Source organism: Rhamphochromis longiceps, linkage group LG5 (genome assembly GCF_057381845.1).
Source record: "Rhamphochromis longiceps isolate RC_006_pf linkage group LG5, R_longiceps_female_GT1.1, whole genome shotgun sequence".
In the NCBI taxonomy this organism is placed as follows: Eukaryota; Metazoa; Chordata; class Actinopteri; order Cichliformes; family Cichlidae; genus Rhamphochromis; species Rhamphochromis longiceps.
Window position 1 is genome coordinate 24,684,339 of NC_140561.1, and position 22,375 is coordinate 24,706,713.

At 41.4% G+C, this 22,375-nt stretch overlaps 1 protein-coding gene across 3 annotated transcripts in view; it reads right to left on the reverse strand.

Moving 5' to 3' along the window:
• The window catches only part of pax7a (paired box 7a), a 43,648-nt gene that overhangs the window by 17,846 nt on the left and 3,427 nt on the right, over positions 1 to 22,375 (reverse strand). For all 3 annotated transcript variants that reach the window (XM_085406791.1, XM_085406790.1, XM_085406789.1), the window contains one exon: positions 4,658 to 4,857. In XM_085406791.1, coding sequence (XP_085262917.1) covers positions 4,658 to 4,857 — 200 coding nt within the window. The remainder of the gene's footprint in view (positions 1 to 4,657; positions 4,858 to 22,375) is intronic.

A 22,375-nucleotide genomic window follows, 5' to 3' on the forward strand; every position in this document is an offset into this window, starting at 1 on the left:
ACAGTCTTATACATGCACACATCCACTCTCACACTGACTAACACACAGCCTGAAGCTGAGGATTTGAGGCTGCGCTCTGGAACCTGATCACAAAGTCACCTTGGACCACAGATTCTCCTCTGCTATCCCCAATCCGGTTTAATTCTCTGCAGTACAGAGAGCTGCAGCACTTCTCCATGACTCCCTATCTACCTACAAATGTGCAGTTGAATTCCAATGGCTCACTTGTGCTTTGTTTTTCATGTAGTAAACTGTTTTTTGCATCTAGTGCACTTGGATAGGCCTGCACAGCAGCTCTGGATCTTTATGGAGGAAGTTTTGGGAGGAAGGGCGAAAAGAGGAGATCTAAAACTCAACATTGGGAGTGAAGATTGTTGTCGAGTGCAACCAGAGTAGAGGCCGTAGATGCAAACCTGAAACATCTCAAACAAAAAACAAAAACCCCCTGCAAATACGACAAGGAGCAGGACAGTTTAAGTCTCGTGTCTGTGTTTAGCTGCATGCATCTCTTCGCTGCATGTAATCTTCCATTCACCCTCAGCCAGCAGAATCGACTCCCAGCGATCAAGTGGCATTTGGCGTTTTCTTATCGCCGATCGGTGATGACACACGCGCGCACACACTCACACTAACACTGTAAAGGCGTGACACTGCACTGCAGTAAAAACCTGTCAGTGTTGTTTCTCTTAAATAGGATCACTCATATTTCAGGATTCTCCATTTATACAATCCTCCATGAATTATTTTGTCAAAGACAAGTACTGAATGTGTGACGCCTTTCAGGAGCCAATTTGCACCATTCGGTAGATGAATACCAAGAGCCGAGATAATGACAAAACAAAATGTGCTGCTGACTTCATATCCACAGAAAACACAGAGGGGTGATGCAACCAGCTTCAACACACAAATCCTCTTCTGTCTCACACCACGCAATACCCCCCTCACCTCCTCCCTCACACCTCCCCTCCTCTCGCCTTCCCCTCTTCTTCTTCTTTACCCCCCACTCCCCACTTCCCTCTCTCTGATTCCCTCCCTGCCTGCCTTCCAGACTGGCACTATGCTAATTAAAGTAGCTAGGAGTGTGAATTTGTGAGGAGAGTGGGATTAGCTTGATAAGTATCAGGAGTACAGAAGCACTGTACCAAAGTCATTTAAATTCTAATAATAAGAAACTGTTAGAACATTCACACTGATGCATTGCAACAATTTCTCCCGTACAATCTACACAAATCCTATTTATTCCTTTATGAAAAATAAACCCGTACTGGCGGGAATGTAGTTGCCCGTTGGATTTTGTGGCAACAATCGATCCATCGTGCCTTTTCTGCTGAAACTCAATGACGACCTAAAAGTCAGGGAACTGTGTATCACCTTTTGACATTAAGATTATATTTTCACCAGCTATTTGGAACGTTTGAATCAGCATTAGTCTGAATTCAGCTACACTGCTCTGTGACGTACAGATGCAGAGGCCGGCCCGGCAAACAGACTCCACCGAGGCCTGTTTCCCTGTTGCTCGCTGCATGCACCAAGAGGTCAGCGCGAGCCACAGATAAAGAGAGAAACTTTTTACCAAATTGATTTGCACACTTCGTAAAAGCAATGCTTATACCTTATTAGATTCCACTACCTATAATAGCTACATGCAGAATGTTTATTGGTAATGAAAGGGGACCTATGTGACAGATTCGGGAAAGCTAGCCAGCAGCTGCACGCTGAGATGATGAGCCTCAGCCGACACTCTGGAGTCAGTCTCTTTGGAAACTTCAGTCTAAATAGAGGGGAATGTAATTTGCTTCATTTGCTAGAGCTGATTTATGGAGGCCTGCGCAGCTCTCCCCATCCTGGTCCACTCCTCAACACAGGGAGCAAACACAAGCGCTGCTCTCCTGGAATGGCTTTGTTGCCTGCTCCTGTTAAAACTGAGGGGTTATCAGATGGAAAGTGGCAGAGCATACTGCATCAGTGGAGGATATAGTGAAGGTAGACTTGGCAGTGTCCCCTCCTACTGAGACAGGCTGGAACTAATTGCTGAGAGATATGGATCATATCCCACAATTTGTCAGTTGGGGTGATAAAACCACTGCAGGGCTCGGGGTGGTAAGGGAGTGCTGGTAGCTCTGCTGAAAGGGACAGCGAGGTTGATAAAGATAGATGGTGAAGGGGTCTTAAAATGGCAGGCGAGGGCAGACACAAGGGAGTTAGCTCTGTTTACGAGTTTGGGTTGTGAGTCAGCGCTAAGCCAAACACTCATCACTTCAGCGAGAATCAAGCGGTTTAATTTACAACACGGCTTTGAGCTCTGGCTGCTGAGCGCCAGCGCGGCCATGTTTGCAGAGGTGCTTGCCGCACGAGTGCTTTTACCTCTGCACCGAACCTAAAAACTGCTTTTCACATTATCGCTGTGTTTAATGACAAATGGATAACAGCGAGCCGTGACAGCTGACACACATACGAGTTAAAATATGAGTCTATGAGCCTCCTCCAACACCCCCCTTCCTACGGACAGTTTCTCAGCCCCAAACACCGGTTAAGTCTCTGAACGACATCTGGAAGATACGTCATTGCAGCTGTGCTGGAGAGGCTTTTCTCTCAGGCCAAAGGGTCTCCTCTCTTCTGCCCTGTGATGGGCCATTTGGGCACCTATATGTAAGCCCAGCTGGTGGAAATTTCCCGAACCAAGTGATACAAATAGCACTCACATGCACAAGCTGGCAAATTTACATTTAAACAACATCCTTTCATATTTAGCTTCTATTCTCTCTCACTGTTTAAATACTGAAATGTTTATGTGGCATCTCCAGTAGTCATTAAGAACAAACCCCGAGATATATTTGGGGAAACACAGAGATAAAACTATCAGAAAATTCTTAGAACCACAATCCTTGAAACATGCTCGTCACACTGTAGGGCAACTTTGGGCATTAATATATTTTGGCTACCAGAGTCCCTTTCTTTGTAACCTTCTCAGAAAATTAAGTTTAAGTTGACCTTTTGAGACTTTCAAAGCCTTAAAGAATTAGATTACGAGCAAAACAGCATTAACAAATTATAGCCATGTCTCAAATTCCTCAGGTTTTCACATGACATCATTTAAGTCTATTATCTAACAGCAGAGAGGCAGCAGTCGCTTCATGTTCTTTTTCTCCTGCTCTCATGTTTACATGAGATACACATTAAGTCACGCTTGAATTTTTCTTTTAAACCCAAAGAGGGACCACGCTCCCTGATGACTTTGAAGTGCACTACAAAGATGTATATACTTATATCACCTCTGTCATAAGGTTTGCTTAGTTTGTGTGGCTATATTTGTCCGATCAAAATGCAAAATTGAATGCTATTTTTAAATCAATAAAATAACTATCTTGTCTTGACTCGCTTCTTACACTTTTAAAAGAAACCCCCCTCAAATATATTGCCTTGTAACAGCGGTGAGATACATTTCTCTTTCCCTGAGTGAGGCATTACACACTCAGACATATTGGACATCCTTGTTGGGGGGTTTCAAGATGGACAAAGACATGTGTGGAATCAGTTACCCAATTGCATGTTTGGAGTGTGATGCACAGTTAGCATGCAGTGAGGAGTTGGAGGGGTTAGGGTAGTGTGAATGACTGTGGTAAGAGGAGAGGGGTGCCCCAGACCCTTTTTCTTTTTTACTAGCAGTTGATTGATTAATGTTGTTGTCGGAGCATAGGGTCCCCAGAGAGGCTGAAGAGCCCTGTGTGATATGTGGTGGGTTTTACAAGCAGCGGCGAGCTTGAAAGTGATGGGATGAGATCCTGGCCAAAGGCCGAAATGAGAAATCCATCAGGAATGCATTCCCTTTCTCTCCTCTCCCTTTTTTTCTCTCTCCCTCAGTCTTTGGTAGAACAGCTGCTGCTATAACTCTACTGTACATATCTTTCTTCAAGCTTACATACAACTGCAGGGCACTCAGGCTGTAGGACAGGTCCCCGGATCTGAGGTGCGAAGGAGGGGAGTATCTCTGTCAAAGTACTTGAACATGAAAGATAATGGTAGACAGCAAGCTTCCTTACATGCAACAGTGAAGTATGACAAAAAGGGGCAATATAGCCCTGATGGATGTGTACACCAGTACCATGGGTAAAAGAAGGCAAATGTTAGGTTTTGGGAAAAAGATATTGCTCTTTGCAGTATCTTTAGTTGTTGCTTTAGTTAGATGTTAGCATTTATGCAACACAGAATCCCTTAAGTCTTCTGTATGAGCTAGGCCTCAGTGATTTTCAGCACTGATGGGTTTTTTGCACAAAGCATAGCTAAACCTCAATTACACATGCGCTTCTTAAAGGAGTAATGTACCTAAATTACAAATAAACTACTGAGCACTGTGCTGCTAATTTTTCATGTAAATTAACCTTTAAGATTTCATAGGTGGATGTTTGCAGCATCAAAAATCACTGGAACTCTTTCATTTTTTTTTTTTTTTTACTAAACACAGTGTAACAAGGTTTGCTGCATGTTCTCAGAGTTAACTGGAAAGCGATGTTTGCTGTGTACTGATGTCTCAGACAAAGGGGTCTCAAAATGATCCAAACTTCACAGCCGAGCACCAGCGGAAATGCGTTTTCATGCAGTCTGACTACATCACAGTGTGCATGCTTATCAGTCCGAGTACTGGCACTGCTTGTCTAACCTGTACTCTGGCCTCTGTAAGTTTCGTCCTCTGAGCCAGCTCCTCTCTGGTGTAGATGTCAGGATAATGCGTCCTTTCGAAAGCCTTCTCCAGCTCTTCCAGCTGCTCGGCGGTGAAAGTGGTGCGGCTGCGCCTCTGCTTCCTTTTAAGAGGCAAGTCGGGCTCAGAATCGACATCTGAACCATCATCTGTCCGGTTACCTGAGGGGAAAAGGAAAGGACAGAGGGCCACTAAATGAAAACAAGCTAAGAAGCCTTTTATGTGAATATACTGACTAGTGAGGGGGGAAAATAGCCGCAAATATGGGTTGAAACTTATCATAAACTCAGCATTAAATGGATTCTAAAAGAGCCTCTTTTGTAGTCTCAAGAGTGGGGAACTGGCAACACAGTGGATTCAAATGACAGCTACTTTTCTCTCAGTATACAACTGGGAGAATATTATCTTAATCTGTGGATATTTATTTAATATAGAAGAGCCCCTGATATACAATCCTGCCTCTGAGAGGGGCCCCAGAGGCTGTGAATGCAGAGAGCTGAGGGGGAGTGGGGTGTTGGTGGGTAGAGGGGTTAATCTGCACAGGCCACCTTGCTGCTCCTCACCCTGCTTTTCTCTGTCATTGGCCCAGGGCACACTGCTCATACACAGTGCAGCCAAAACGTATAAAATAGAACACAATATCACACCAAAACCATTCAGTCCCATGTGTTTCCATCTGCTGTCATTAAATGAATTAGAACACATTTTACATTACTTTTTAGGCATTCAACTAAGCTGAATTTTTGCTCGAGGAATATAGATACAGCACAAAGCCGTACAATCCAGGCCGACAGGGAAATTTTTGACAGCAAATATGCATTACCATTGCACATTACCATTATAACTGAATTTAGAAAATTGCATCATTTTCACCTCCTCTGCATGTCTATTCAAACTACATGGCCCTTTTCATTTCATGTCATAAAATTCATATTTTCATAATTTCCTCATTGAGACATTGACAAGGCTGCGTGATGTGCCAGTGTTGCTCCAGGCCTAGTTGGATTGCATCACGCACAGTCCAGAAAGTGTGGGAGAGGGAAAATAAAGAGAGATACTGAAGAAGAGGGTGCATGAAGAGATTTCCGCCTCTGACAGAGGCCCTTTGCCATTCAGCTCGAATAAAAAACTATGCTGCTCACCTGAGTGTCTCGCCTGCGACTGATTTGTTGTTTTACAGCTCCAATCTCCGCTCGTAGCTCACTCTAGTCAAATCTTTCAACATAAGTGGACAAAAGAATACTCAGACCTGGCCTCCAAATAACAACTGTGAGAACAAAAGAGCAACAGAGCTGGCGGAGTCTCAAGGCCAGCTCCAGAGTTTAATTAAACAAGGAATTATGGGATTATATGGAGACTATCATTACAGGCCACTCTATGAGTCTTCTACGAACATTTTTTGTCCCCCTGAGCTCATGCTCAATGATTCTCTGCGGATTACATGTGTCCGCAGGACATGAGGCCGCATTCATTAAATCAATTCTTCAGTCTTATCCTTTTTAATAAAGATTGATTCTTGAAGCACAAGCTCACTCCGCTGCAGAACACCCTTGAACATACAAAGTTGAATATGTACATACACCACATATCCCTTTGTTGGTTTTCATGAGGATGCGTACATCCATTTGGGCAATAACTTGCCATGACGACACTTGAGACCAGCCCAGCGGTCTGCGGATCACTTTCCAAAGTCACCTCTGTGTCCTACAGGGAGACGCCGGGGCCACAGCCGACACATTCTCAAGGGGTTCGGAAAAAGACACCAAAGTCTTCTCCTCCTCAACCGATTTTCTTGTCCTCCCCTTTGTTCGAGGTGGGGTTTTTTTTTCACTGACTTTATTTTGTCGCTAAGCTGATGTGGCAATCTTTGTCACATTTAGCACCCATTAGCAGGCAAATGACGCCTAAGCACCTCAGCAGACAATAGCTTGTACTTCTGCTCGTCATTAAGCCCCGCAGAGCCAACACATCTGCTCTCGTACATGAACCAGAAGCACGAGGTCAGCGGCCCTGCCTGTAATGAGTAAGGAAAAATGGAACACGGCACACGCTGTATGGAGCCAACTGGGAACGGGGTTGGATGTGAAACTCATCTATATGCTGACTATATTTGGGTGAGAGAGAGCCCGCCGCTGATTGCAGCGGAGTTGCAATAAAGGACAAGTCTATCCAAAGAGCGGAGGAATTAAAACGTGGTCTGAATATATGCCAGTTAAACACAAGCACGCATGCACGCACACACAAGTACATACAGAGAAAACAGCCACGTCTTCAGCTGTCTTCGATACAAAACACTTTAAAATCAAAATTTCATGTCTCCTTTTTCTCCTCACTTATTTGCCAAGGTGAACAGACAAAGACAAAATACGACTGAACAAAATCCCTGCAGGGCTGTCAAGGTCAATTCCTTAATGGTCTGTTCGGCACAAAAAAGGTACATTCTGATTAGACCTTTATATAATACGACTGCTGTAATTTCCATTCAAATGTTCGTGGGATATTGATAAACCACTCATGCCTTGTCTCATTGCTTATTGTGCAATTAGAATCTAATTATGTGGCATCCAGTGGGCACGATTAGTGTCGTGTACTCTCCTCCAGGGGCCCGCTGAGATTTTCCCTCAACATTGATTTAAAATTGTGCCCCATAATAAACAGGAATTAATCAGGTTTGCACTCTGCTTTGTCAAAGTAAATACCTGATAAAGATTCAAATTAGCACTGGTTAAACGAGATGGTTATTGCACAGACGGGTTTAAGGACCGACTTGAAGATAATACAACACTGATCTACAATATTACAAGTTACAGTCCCAAAATATGACTGATCTGATAAGTTTAAGAAGGCAAAAAGTCAGTGATACAAGTAAACACATCCTTACTACTGTGCAGATCAGCTGCATACATTTTATATACACCTATTTCTATTATTCTGTTTTGCAGTTAGTATTTTACCAACTGGGAAAATTAATCAGATTTTATTTATGATATTTTTAAGATTTATTTAAGATGTATTTATTTTGAAAAGCCATCAAAAAACACATATTTGTATTTTTTTTCTTGAGATGTTTCACATCCATGTCTATATCATTCAATAGGAGGTCTATTTAGAACAAACATATTTATTATATTTAGTATTTAGCAATTTTTCGTTAAGGTTTTAATGTGGGTTTGTTGCTTTGTAGAGTTTTGCTTTTATTATACGAACTATTGTTGGTATAGTGAAATAAGTGATGGGTGGTGATGGGTGGGGGTGGGGTCTATAGTACACGTGAAGCTTACAGATGTGAAGAACCACATCCTTTCACCTCAGCGTGACTTTGCGTCAGCGATGCTTTAATTCTGAGCAGACCTTTTAGATAGCACATTCCTCTTGGTCTTGAAGGACTCGAGCTGCTAGTTAATAGTTTTAAGGTTACTGTGAGGTTTAAAGCCTGCTCTCTTGCTTGATGCTCCTCTGCTGACCTTGCAGACAGAACACAGGCAGATGGGATCCTCATCACCCCGTTTCCTCAAAACTCGTCCTAATGTCAACCCCCTCCCCACCTACTCCTCCAGGGCTCCTCGCATTCTCCCTCCAAACCCTCGGACTCCTCCGGTCCTCCACCTTTACCCCCGAGACACTGAAGTAATCCTGATTAAACGGACAGCTGTCCAATCAATCCGCACAATTAACCACATGATCTGCGGGGTTACAGGTTTACGATACGTCATCCTACCAATAAACTTCACGCCCGCCCGGCATTTAAAAATCCTGGCCAAATTTGTGCATCTGATACGTTTAGTTGGTGCTAAAAAGCACAAGAAAAAGATAGCTCGGGACTGATAAATAAAACTATTTTAGAGCTTTTATGTAGAAGTAAAATATATAAATAAAATAATACTTTGGGGAAGGAATTACAATGCAAAAACAAAAGACCATTTTACCAGAAGATTAAAACTTTACTTTCAAAATCATAAAAAAAGGAAAAAAAATCATGGTTTTGCAGCAGTGCAGGTGCTTTATCCCCTATCTCACCTGTCAGCAGTATTAGCATCAAGTAAAGTGGCACTCATCCTAGTCAGGCTGTCTCTGATATCATAACCCATGGCCTCAATATCAGCCATACCTTTGCAAACTATCCAAGACAGAGGGACAAAAACAGACAGGGCTTTGGCAGTGCAGCATTAGCTCATAATGGCTCATTTTGAAAAGCATATTAGTTCCAGCATAATTACAATCAGGCCTCACGCTCTCTGTTTTGCAGGCATTCACAGGACCAGCCTGTGAGCACTGAGTCACACCAGTTGACTGTGACTGACAGCAGATTTAGTTAAAAATGGTGTTTTTTCCTCCCTCTTTTTTCCCACAGGACAAAAATAACACCACATCTTTTCTCCCTATTTATGTTGACTTGTTTATTTTGTGCCTACCTTTTGTCGTACTTGATACCGCAATTATACTTTTTGTCAGTCAGAGGGGGTGAATATCAAAAGGCCTAATTATGCAAACAGGCCTGTGATAAGAGGCATCTGCCTGAGATGGGATCTGCTATCTCTGACATGCATCTGTCTCTGTGCTGTCTTTGCTGCTCCAGGCCTGCATATAAACAGCCCTGCCTGTCCTCAGGACTGCATGCGATTCAACCACCAACACTGGAGTGGAGGGATGTTTCGGGGGCGGGGGGTGGATCGTGCAGCAACATCAAATAACTAACAACTTCCCAATTTGCATTTTTTGGAGAATGGTGCGGCATCTCTGCTTAATGCACTTGCCTGTTCATCCTAAAGGGGTTGCCAAGTTAAAGGAGGCATATGATTCAAGGCATTTACTGCAGGATGTATCTGAGATAGGAACCTCGTGTGAATACAAGATAGACGACAGCGATAACCAGAATGGTTTATAGACAGACGCTCTATGAATAATCTTTTATTCCCCCTGTAGTTATCTCCCCGCATGTGAAAAACAAATTCAAAACTCTGAAAGCAACGCATAACCTCGGAACAGCTCGAGTTTACTCGTTTGTATGGTAATAAAATAGTCAGATCAACACACCAAATAATTTATCAAAAGGCTGCATGTGTGGCAAAACCAGGTTAACTGCTCACTTGGTCGTCTGGTAATAGGCCAGAAAGCGTTATCACTTTTCTCCTTGTTGACAAGGACCTTTTCTGGGCAGTATTTTGACATTTAGGTAAAATTGAATCTGGATAAGATGTGTAAGTATACATAAGGACATGAAAATCCACCAGATATCTAAAATAAAATCATTCTTAGATCACCTTTATGGACAGATATCAGCGGTTTCTGTTTTGTCTCATGCATATCATACTGATTACTAGTTTGTAGCAAGTGGCTGAGGCCCATTGGCACTTGCCCCAAAATCTATTTCAAGTGGTAAGATAGCAAAGTGAGACCGGAAACAGAGCTCTAAGGTCTATAACGTTCCATAAAGTTATCTATTACTTTATAAAAACTTCAAGTGAACCCGAAGACTGTCCCGTTGTTGCTGCCAAGCGCAAAATCTCCTCCTGTCACTGTCAGGAGATTTAGGCTCTCTTACGTTGGCATTCCTCAGGAAAATTCCCAAACTTTTTCCTCTTGTCTCTCTGACAGAATCGCGCTCTTTAGGAGGCGCTTGAAAAAAAGAAGAGGAGAAAAAGGCAAAGGAGGAAGAAAGATGGAGGCTCTATAATCTTTGGCTCCCACAACAAACAATTAGCCCCCTTCTCTCTTTTAGAGGTGGGCAGAGGGGGGGGGGGGGGGGGAGGGGGGGAGGGGGCAAAAGAGAAAGCAGAGGAGACAGAGAGGGAGAAGCAGCGAGAGCGCTGCTCTTTTATGGCTCTTGTCATATGGATGAAGGCGCAGCGCGTCCATGAGAGCGCATGCTCACCTTCAACAACAGGGCGTCCACTGGGCCTCACGGCCTTTTCAGCCCGGAGAGACGAGCTCCTCAGGGGGCCATTAGAGCATGAATAGGGGCCTGACAGCCTTGTGCAGCTCTGCAGGGCATCCATAAACGCTGACATATTGACTCCCCATGCCTCTGCGCTGCCTGAGTGTGAAAGCGTGAAGGGCTTGAAGGGTGGGATTCTTTTTCTTTAATATACTGCTGACTAAAACTTGGATATTAGCTACAATATAAATGTTTGCTTATGACTTTAAGACATTCTGTTTCCACAACAGGAAAGTCTTATAACAGATAATTTCTTCTTTAGTAACCCTTTTAATGGGTAATTATTTGGGGAAAATGTGCTTTAAACACTGTGAGTAGTAAGTTTTCCTTATTCACACATCCAAATGCATTTGCTTATTTTCAAAATTTTCATTATTTTTCCTCCTGTGTCACTTTTAAGGAACAAAGTCAGATTACAGAGCCACGTGGACCCTTAAAGACTTTAAGCAGACAAAATGTGAACCCGGGCTCCTGCCACCTCTCCCTAGCCCACTAAAACTGAGCTTTGCACCAGATTTTATTTTCTGTCGAGCAGAATGTCACCGCCTGACCTCAAGTCTTTACTAATTGAGGTCACAGCAAAAGTAATGAAATTAAACGAGAGCACAAGAACATAAAAAAAGAGGAGCCCATGGGGGTCTCAGCCAAATGGCACTAGAGCCAGAGCCCCGTTCCCCCAGCAAAAAGCTCGAAAAAAAAAAAAAAAACTTCGCACGAAATCAAACAGTTACGTCTCAGGGCTATGAGCCAAGGTCTCCTGGAGGAACAAATCATTTTCTCAACAAAGCCAAAGAGAGATTACTGGGCACAGTATAGGAATGCACAGCGGACATTTTTATGCGCCCAAGGGAAGTTTCCTAATTTTCTGGACAAGGATGGGGAGCAAATATTGCGGAAAAGTTTGTGTGGCACAGAGGACATCAGGAAGGAAAGAAGAGTTGGTGAAAGAGAGGAAGATGGAAACTTTAACAAAAGCTCAAAGAATATTTCAAAAAGAAAATAAAAGTTGTTAAATTGCCACAGGAACATCTACATTTCTTTATAATGCCTGTCTGGCTGCTGATGTAGAATTGAAATATTATTTTAGAGTGAAAACTAATAAAAAGCTGTTTGATCCAAAAACCTTGGAGAATATATTATTAAAAAGGCAGTTGTGCTGTTCTCCACTAACATTTAGCAGGCTGCAAATAAACAAACCGTTACCAAAGAGCTCCTTTATATACAAGAACTTAATGAATATTTCCTGTAGAGAGCTTATTCTCTGGCCACAGTAAAGCATTACAGTGCTTGGCATAAATTTCCGAGAGCCCGCCATATTGAGGGGTTGTAATGTGCACAGTAGAAAAGCTTTTTATACTGAGACTACATATTCCCCAAGGAGAGAATGACTGACGATGCAGAAATAAGCCCATTAGTTGAAAATAGGGGACAACATTTGAAGTTGTTATTTTGACGGCTAGGACAGGAGCTCCACCCCACTGTTTGGACAACTGCTTTCACAGTTTAACTTAGTAGGGAAAAAAAAACACATTTCTGATTTGCAACACTTAGGGAACATGCTTATTGTCTTTGTGGTTATGAAAAAAACATGCACAATTAAAACAAATGAATATTTCAGTGGCGAAGCACATCAAGAGCATAAAATGTGAAATGTTCTGGCCCTAAGTAGCATAGGCTAATGGCGATTTTTAAACTAGCAGACCATGGTCAATGCTTCTCATTCATCACTGAGGGAGAGCGCGGGTGCACTGTGCTAAACATAATTACTGTTGCACATTATGTGGGCTATTCCTGCATTGTAATAAAATTAGCCAGAAATGCTTTTTGTCTTTTCTAATGCAGCTCCATGGTAACCAGTGGATGGCCATAATGCGAAACACTGTCCCCGATCCGTGCCAGCTGTCAGAGTTTGACAACCTTAGCTGGCAAGGTGAATTGGAGGAAACTAGATTTCTTTCAGTAAATTATGTGGCTCCGACCTGCTCATCCAGTGCACAATTTTACATGGACATAATAAAGTCCGAGATGTCCTGATGTACTGAACACTCATGTTTGCGATCCTTCATTGTTTAGCACAATGACAATGGCTTAATCACCCAGACAAAGATCTATTTCTGCGAAAGGTCCTGCTTATTATTGCACCGTTCATCTTAAAATTTCTACTTCAGACAGGCAGAAAATTCAAGCGGACAACAGAGTTTTTTGTTCTGGGTTCCTCACAGAAAAGTGGCCTAACATAAAATTCAAATGCTGCGACAACATGATTTTTTTTAAGCTTTTTAAATTATATTCAATCCTTATAATAAATATTTCTAAAACACAATGGGCAAATTAAAGGTAAAGCTATAAAAATGTCACTATAATTGTAGTGTGTGTCTAACACGTGTAAAAACGCCGCAGAAAACGGCTTTCTCAGGCTTGAAAAGCTAACACAAAGGAAACGGCAACAGTTTCGTTTTTAAAATGGCTCAAACTCTAAGCGAAGCATTTCATCTACTGACTGATATTTCCTGCGTAAGTATAATGCACAATTACCGGTGAAACTTCCACGATTTCAAAGGCCTTTGTCATTTAGCGACATTATCTGTGAGCCAGTTACAACATTTATGTTGTCTGGTAGATAACTTATTAAGCAAACTGACTACAATTTATGAAATTACATGGTTAATTATGTAGTGCCTAGAGCTGGAATGACAATAAACTATCTGTCTCCTTTGGCAGTCACCCTGCCAAGACAAAACAAAAACACATTTTTTTTACCTGCAGGAGAAATTTACAATAACATCAGTGTTTGTTTGTGACGTTTGGAGCTTTTTTTTGTCCTGTAAGTGGCGTGATGTCCAGATGCCATTAACGCTCACGGTGACTTTACTGTTCACTACCCTTGTTTATGGTACTGAAATGAAACCAGCTACTCCAGCGATGTGTAGAAAAAACAACTGCACCAACCAGGGTTTTTATTCTTTTTCTTTCTTTTTCTTCTTCTTCTGGAGGCCAGGTGGAAAGACACCAACAGCACATCTCAAAGCAATTAAATGAGATTTCTCTCCCATAACAAATACAATAGGTTTTCCCATTAAAACCTTTGAAACGAATCTCCCCTGCTGAGAACACTTGTCTCTCCTTGTGGCATGGCTACGAATCAGCACTGAAAGATAAATAAATAGCCTTTATAAAAAAAACATTGGCCTTCTTGTCAGGACACATACCCACTCAACACTAGCAGCAGTCCACATGTCAACTCATTCCCTTCCCATTTCCTCTGCTCTCCTCGCAAAGACACTCCTGTCTAATGAAGTAGAGGGACTGCAATCCCACAGGGCTAAACACAGCTCTGTCATCCCTGAGTGTTGTTTCCCCTCTGGACAGCCCAGTCATTGTCCACTATGGAAGGTAATACTCACCATTCAGGATTCATTACAACACCAAATCTCTGAATGAGCTGCCCACTGCAAACACACAACTGCCCGCGAGAAGAAATAGGCCTCCTAGGGACCCCCTGCCAAACTTAATTGGATTGCCAATATGGCCCACAGACGTTTGAGAAGTCGAGAAAAACAATGGAGCAGAAAATAAATACTCCAAAGCCACAAAGATGACTCCACTTGGTAAACTAACACAGTATTGATCTTCTTCTTCTTCTTTTTTTTGTTTGTTTAGAAAAGCCTCATCCCTGCTAATAGCTGTCTGAGAGTGTAATCTCCCCCTTGTCCTCCCCCTCCTCTCCTCCCCTCCACATTCCCTATTATGTGGCTCCTTTCAGAGAGCCCCAAATAGTTTAGGTTCAGTGTTGCACTGGGGTATGGGGCATGGGACTGGGGACCAATTGTTTGCTAATGTTGACACCTGCCAGAGCAGGCTTGGTCTATTTGGGGCCCGCCAAGCTGTAAACTGGATGCTCCCCCTCTTTAGCGAGATTAAGTGTGGGTTGCTGGGGTCACAAATCACTGGACTCCCTCTGATGTTGTGAGGCACAGAGCCAGAGACTAAGAGGGCTAAAAGAGAAAGCTGAGGAGGGAGGGACAGAGGAGGGAAGAAGGATAAAGAGTGACAGTCTATTGTTTACTGAAAAGGAAGGGAATAATGTATCTTCTTGAGTGTGCGTAACCACTGTGCCCCATTCAAAAAAAATATATATCAACGGTGAATCCACGTCAGCCTGCTAAGGCACTGAACAGATTTCTGCCTTGTGTTTTTGTGCCCCTTTTTTTGCGGTGCATTGTTGGTCAGAAGCTTTTTGTCTGAAATTGTCTCAGTTTATGCATTTTCTGCCCAAAAAATACAGCATTAGTACTAAAAGAAAAAACGTACTGTTTGAACATAAATACAGATGATATGCTTTGTAATATACTTTTGTTTCTATTGCAATTGGATTCAGGGAATCTAAGAATATGTTAATAGGTATTTCCATATATATATATATATATATATATATATATATATATATATATATATATATATATATATATGTGTGTGTGTGTGTGTGTGTGTGTGTGTGTGTGTGTGTGTGTGTGTGTGTGTGTGTGTGTGTTCTTAAAAAAACAACAACCCCCACACACATATTATACAAAGACACAGAGAAAACCATTGGCTATGACAGACAGTGCCCAGCTCCTCCTCCTCCTCCCTTCCTTTGCAGATGTACATTAATGCAAAAAAAAGGCAGAGATCTGAGCTGCAGCAGAAGCACCCTGTCTCCCTTTAAAACTGCTGCTGTCCAGCCTGATCGTGTCAGTTTGAAGGCCCCTATTCAAAAGTATTCATGCATCTGCCTTTGAGGCACAATAGCAGCTAGTTTATAAACTGTCTGCCCAGGCACCCAAAGGCTTTAGTTCTTATTGTTTTCACCCCCTTAATAAACTTTTTGGAGGAGTTCATCAACTTGGCTGAATAGCCTATGCAGCAAGTCTCAAGACAGAAAATAACAGACGGGCCTTTTCTCCTCCCTCTTCTTTCTCTCTTCCTTTTCTAGTGGCTGTTCATTTAACAATGGTGAGAGTAGGCTGTCAGACATCACAGAGCTTTTAACCAATACAAGAAAAAAAAGATTTTTTTTAAAAAAAGAAAGAAAATGCAGTCTCTTAGAATGGAGATGGAAGACAATTGCATTTTTCCATTCCAGTCAGCTCCAACAACACAATAAGATAAAATGTTATATGTAAAGAGTATATGTGTGTGCGCTCTTGAAAGAGCAAAAATTGTGCTACTTTTTTTTTTTTAAAGAAATGAGAAACTCCGCTTTAAGCTTTAAATGCACGTCCGTGTTTCTACAAACAAGCGCATATAACTCCATCAAAAAAATATTAATTAACTTTCAGTATCTCTAAATTTGCCTGACACCTGTTAGACAGCCAGCACAGAAATTATGGGATGCAATAAAATGTAATTTTGGGTGTAAGCCATTAATCCACTGTTATACCTTTAAACTCTGTCGAAAAAAAATTAGCCAAACTTAAAAGTCTTTAATAGATGTCTGCTCTAATTAATTTCATACCTAATTAAAACAAGGCTAGAGTCCATGCACGCTGGCCTGTTTAGCCCGCTGGATGGCCATAATTGAAGTAATAGCGGAAAAAAGGGGGTGCTGCTTAGAAATAAAAGCCCGCAGCGGTCCAATTCAGCAACATCCCCATCCAACCACGCTGCCCACCCCTCCTCCCCCTCCCACCATCTGACCCAAAAAGGCCTTATTGGCTGCCCCGGACCAACCACCTACTGTTTCCCACCGATGCTCTCGGTGCGTTTTAACACCCTAATTAGATGTGACAAGTTCAACGAGCTGGTTTCAGAGGAGGAAAAGCTGGTCAGGTTATGATTTCCGAGTCAGACTCACAGGGGACTCTGCGGACAGCTGATTCCTGTCAGCCTCATTCATCTTCTTCCAGCCAATTAAACATTAATGCTAACAAAGCGCTGGCAATTTGGAGAATACGTCAAGCCCCTAAAGTGGAAATGTAAATGTTTTTGAGGCGATGTCAGGCGGGCTGCTGCTGACAGCAACGATACTTTCAATGTAATAATAATAATAATAATAATAATAATAATAATAATAATAATAATAATAATAATAATAATAATAATAATAATAATAAGTCGGTGAAATTTGTCACATTCTAAACGGGTAATTTTTAAAAAGTGCGCTTTTTGCAGTTGCTTCCGTGAAAATACCACAATGTAACCCTAAAGCGCCTCAAATGTCATGAAATCCATCACTCCTGCATTATTATTATATAAAGTTCGGGCAAATTGACATTTTAAAACGACGACAGTTGTTTAAAACCGGCTCTAAACCTGCATCCGTTCGAGCTAAGAAAAATTATTAAACCACAATCAAAAAAGGAAGTCAAGTGCATCAAAAAGAAACCCCGGAGCTGTACGAAAGAATGGAAATTCTTCCTCGGAGTTTTTAAACACCTCCACCTGTTGACGTGACCGTGTGATGCACGTGGTAGAGAGACAGAGAGAAGGGGGGGAAGGAAATGAGGACAAGAGAGAGGAAGAGAAAGAAGGCAAACTTGAGCAAAAAGAGATGATGAAAAATTGAGACTCTATTTATTTTGGACCAGAGCCCCGCGGGCACTGCGCAGGTTCTCGGAGCCCCATAGTGAAAATTGGCGGAATAAAACACAGACAGAAATGAGAGACGCGCTGAAGCACCCTACTGTTGTGACAGGATACCTGGAGGGCAACGCTTCCTCTTTAATTTGTCTCGTATGGCTCGAGACCCCCAACCAGACATTCAATCCTCAGAGTCAGCGTAAGCCTACTGAATTTAATTCTCGATGGTGAAATTATATGCTATAATTAAATATCATATCATTTAAAAAAATGCTCTGTGGCATAGAGGCATCTTATCGAATTGGTCTTCCTCGGCTTCCTCGTTGTTATCACATTAATAGTAACAACATCTAAAATGGGCCTATCAGCATTTGCGGGGGAAATTGCGGGCTAAACAAAGGGCACCTATGGGCTTACAGCTTATATTCTGATATTTTCGAGCAAGAAATGTTAACCTTGAAATGCTGCTATCTGCGCCTAACAATGTGTGATCATAACCCCATAAATGAGGGGAGAAATTGAATCCTTTTAAGTTATTAAGCAGGAAAGGATTATAAACTCGTCTTTATAAATGAGCTAGAAATCCCCATGTCTTCCTCTGTACACTTTTAAATTTCCCACAAGAAGCTGGAGAGGAAAGATTGCCCCTTTTCAAGAGCCCCACAAGAGATGGAAAAACCATTTTTGTACCCAGATAGGAAGTCGTCCCACATGGTAAGCGCCACTTTAATTAATAGACAGCCTTGAGAGGTATCACTGTCAGCTTGGATAATGGTGACAGAGCTAGTGTTTGTGCTTCCATGAATATTTCTCATGTGATCAAAGTCAAATGTCAGCAGAGAATGAATTTAAGCCTACTCGATTTTTTTTTCTTATTTGCAGCCTAATGCTTTGGACACTTAAAGCTCCTGACACCGAAATGTCTCGCCGGTTTGGTAGGCCTACAAGCTTAAACTGAACTCCCCTAAAAAAATGATGCAGCGCTCAAATATCCGCTCATACGCAGCGCAGTTTGCTGTTATTATGTTGCACGGTTTGCTCACGTTACCTCGCTGGAACCAATAGACCAATTTGTAACAGTGTTTGTAGCGCTTGTCATCAAGTCTCGCGATATGTCATTAAATAACAAATTACACCATAATCTTTGAAGGAAAAAAGGCTGATTTTTTTTAAAGAAGGGAGGGGTGGGGAGTGCATTGAAATAGTGACGGAAATGCGGAAATGTTTCTCTTTTTTTGTACGCTGTTAATTTTAATTTCTAAATCTACAATTTTAGCACATTGCTGATACCGAAATGGAAATTTGTCACACTAATGACAAAATGACGGCGAGACGTCGTTAACAATAATGGATTTACATCATGACCAAGCTATGGGCTAAATGTGCTCATCGTTCATCTATCTAAGGTGTCGATATTATTATTATTTTTATTATTATTATTATTATTATTATTATTATTATTATTATTATTATTATTATAGTTTATAAACAGTCACTGAAACCTGTTAACCTACCACTATTTGGACTACTGCAGTCTCGAAAGAAAGGTTAGAAAGGTACTTATGTGTATTTTTAAATTTTCTTTTTGTGTAAAAAACAAACAAAACAACAACAACAACAACAACAAAAAACCCAGAGGTGTCCGGGTGTCCGGACATCTTAAAAACAATTCACAATGTATATTTTCTAAAGAAATGTTAAAATTACCAAATAAAACTTATACAAATAAAACTTAATTATTGTCAAAATAATTACTCTTTATGATATTTGCTTTCTTACCTTTTCTTTTATTAAGCTAAAAATGGAAAAATGAAATTGAAATATCATTACTTTTATTTTTGTACTGGAAATAAAAATAAAAATAATAAGAATAATAATGATGATGATGATGATGATACTACTACTACTAATAATAATAATATCGACGATGTCATGTCTTTCAGCTCCTGCCCCCTTTATAAGAGATGTAGGCCTACCGATGTAAATTCCAGTGAAATGTGGCTTGAGTGGCTGCGGGGACAGGGGAGGTTAATCCGAGTTTAATGCAGTGAAGCACAGCGCAGGGTCTGGGCTATGATGGGTATGTTATCTCTCCCCAACATTTGGGTCTCCCTCAATTTCCACCCAGCCAAATAGCTGCGAGAAAGTGCAGATGGAGTCACTCTCAATGCCTGAGGAAAAAACGTTATTAATAGCTAAATAACTTCCCCATACTTTCACTGAATCTCTCTCACACACTGTTCCAGATGGATTTGTTTGAAGTGGTCTCTCGCTTCATTCCCCTGTCCTTCTCATTCAGCACGGCTTTAGACCCGAAATATAGCTACATTATATTACCATACACTTAGAGACTGGGTGTGCGTGCACGAGGGCGCGCTTCCCTGTGCGCGCGCACACACGTGCGTTTGTGATGTGGAAAGCGCAGAGAGGGCAGCTTTTCACATTTTCATCACCATGCAGGCAGAAACTATTTTCCCCCTTGTTGTTTGTTTGTTTCTGTAGCAGATCACATGCAGGGTACCTGGCATTGAGGGGTAAACCTGAAGAAAACATGTTTCCGTCGTAATTAATGAAACATGCCGACTTATAACTGAAGCTGAAAAGGAAAAGAGACAATACGATCCACATACTTTTGAAGGAATGCAGTATGCGACTTACATTCACTGGATTCCAAATTGTATTTCACTGAATATGGATCTATAGTAACAGTTAGAGCCTCCTCTTTCCCAGTCCCACCTGGCTGTTTGGGCTGGTCTGGCTTCCTCACACCTCTCCTCTGCTCTGTCACTTTCCCTCCCCACTGCCTTGAAATAATCCCTTCTGACATCTGTTTAATTACACCGAGGACCTCAGGTAATCCTGCGATTTGCTGAAATGTCCATCGCGTGTCTGCAGCGCATCTAACGGTCAGTTTGGATGCATCAGTGTGGCAGATTGACGCCAGGCAGCTGATTCGCCTTCTGATTCTCACCGGGGTGGCGCAAAACATAACGATACCCACGTTTGCGCACAGCGGTCTTTAAGCACCTTCTTGCGCGCAATTAAAACCCTGGGACTGATTTTAATAGCCGTGCGTGACAACTGAAGTGCGCACCTTGGACTGGAAATTTGTTTCTGCACAAATTGTGGGATGGACCAGGATCACCACTCCAAACAGTTATCAACGACAAAAGGCCCTAAAAGCGAGACTTTTCCGGCGGTTATGCGCTGAGGTTTGATTGGTTTATTTTCAACTACAACCTTATGAAAACAAACAAACAGCTGTCTTCATGCAGCAAATAAAATCTACATTATTGTCATGTGGTTAGGACTTTAAATACACGTTTAATAAAGCTAGATTAAAGCTGGGATAAATCCGTGATGTAACCTCTGAGAAAATCAAATGCGCAGACCTAATAAACAAATAGATAAATAAATAAAGTCTTAAAATCTGGATAAGTAAACGAATAAAAAAAAAAATCTCATGAATTTTGTGCCCAGGGCGAGCCACTGTGAGCTCCGCTCTGAGATGAAAGTGAAAAGAAATAAAAGGCTCTATTTAATCTGCTTTAAACCCCCTCTCCACATAAGGGCTGTGCTTCAACTCGGAGAGTGAGGGGCTGATTGGGGATAAATACATTTCTTACCATGCCTGCGAGCTATTACACCCGGCACGAACACAGCCACCTATTCAGCAACCATCGTTTCCAGTGCTTACTCTAATAAGTATTAACATTATTAAATGCCATCCGGTTGCTGGTAGTCTAAACTGCATTACGCAGAGGGTGCGTCTCTTTTTATAGCAACGTAAATCAACCCCAATTTAAAACACGAGCAGCGGTAAGGAGAAAAAATAGAAGCAGGAGAATTATGTCTATATTGTGCACCATCAAAAAAAAGAAAAAAGTAAAAAGTAAATAGTCAATAATTACGCGAGGATTTTGCAGGTAAGAACTTCAAAATGCAAAACGTGTGCATCAGTTGTGCGCATTTTTTTTTTTTTTTATCGTTGTAATGATAATAAAAATTATTACTATGGTCATTTTGAGACTGCACGTTTTGCGGCTCATCTATATGAACATTGGACATTTTTGCAAGAAAAAGGTTGTTTTTTTCCCTAACATTAGCGCGTGGTGTGAAAGAAAAAGAGACCGTTTTCACGCTATCACTTGATTCTTCTCCAACGGACCATTATATAAAATTACAAAACTATCTACCAGCGGGGCGTACTGAATAATTCATCTCCTTTTATGTCTCTTCTTGCCCTTTGTCCAAAGTTTTCGCTCTCTCTCCCTCTCTCTTTTTTTAAACCAGGTTTTTGAATAAGAATGGACGGACCCATACTCTCCTTTTCGCTGCCCTGCTTTCCAGGATTTGCTTTTGTACATCGGACCCTTCACTTTATAAACCGCATCAATAGAGGGGAGGGTTTTTTTGCTCGTAAAGTTCATCTTCAAGTTTGAAAAATTCTTCTTGGCCGTCCCTTTTTTTCTTTTTCTTTTGTGATAAAAAAAAATCTATTTAAACCCTTTCAGACGTTTGATTCAGACACTGTGCATTTCTCCCGCTTTCATAGCCAAGCGTAAAGAAATAATAGCAAAAAATAAAATATGATAAAATCAGAAGATCATGTTAAAAAAATACCTGAAATTAAAAGAAATTTCCCCATGATTCCATGGTCTAACAATTTCATAATTAATATACATAAAACAAGCTACAAAAACGAACGTATCCTATATAACAGGATATACCCAAAATCCTTCGAAGTGCCTCATAAATACGGAAGGCGCTGACAGCAAATACCTGCATCGCTTTATTTCCCCTCCTAGCAGCATCAGAGCAAATAATAATATGAACACTGATTTCCACTTTAACTGACAAGTGGTGAAATGTCGGTGAACTGACATCGATTGTGAAATGGGTCAACTGTCAGCTGTCGTTTAGAGGTCGTTAAATGAGTGAATGAATGAGGAGGAATTTGCTACACAAATTAATTTTCTGCAGTTAAATACCTTCTGCCAAGGCTCTCATAAATAATTGAGTGAATGAACAACTGCTGGCTCGGAGTTAAAAGCAGGAATAAATTCACTCCGTTTAGCTGCAGCTCGGGTGTGGGACAATTTCCCAAGAGGACGTGAAGTAGGAAGTCTATTTAAAACACTTGCTTCCTGATTACAAGGTTGAAATTTACTCTAAATAATATAAAT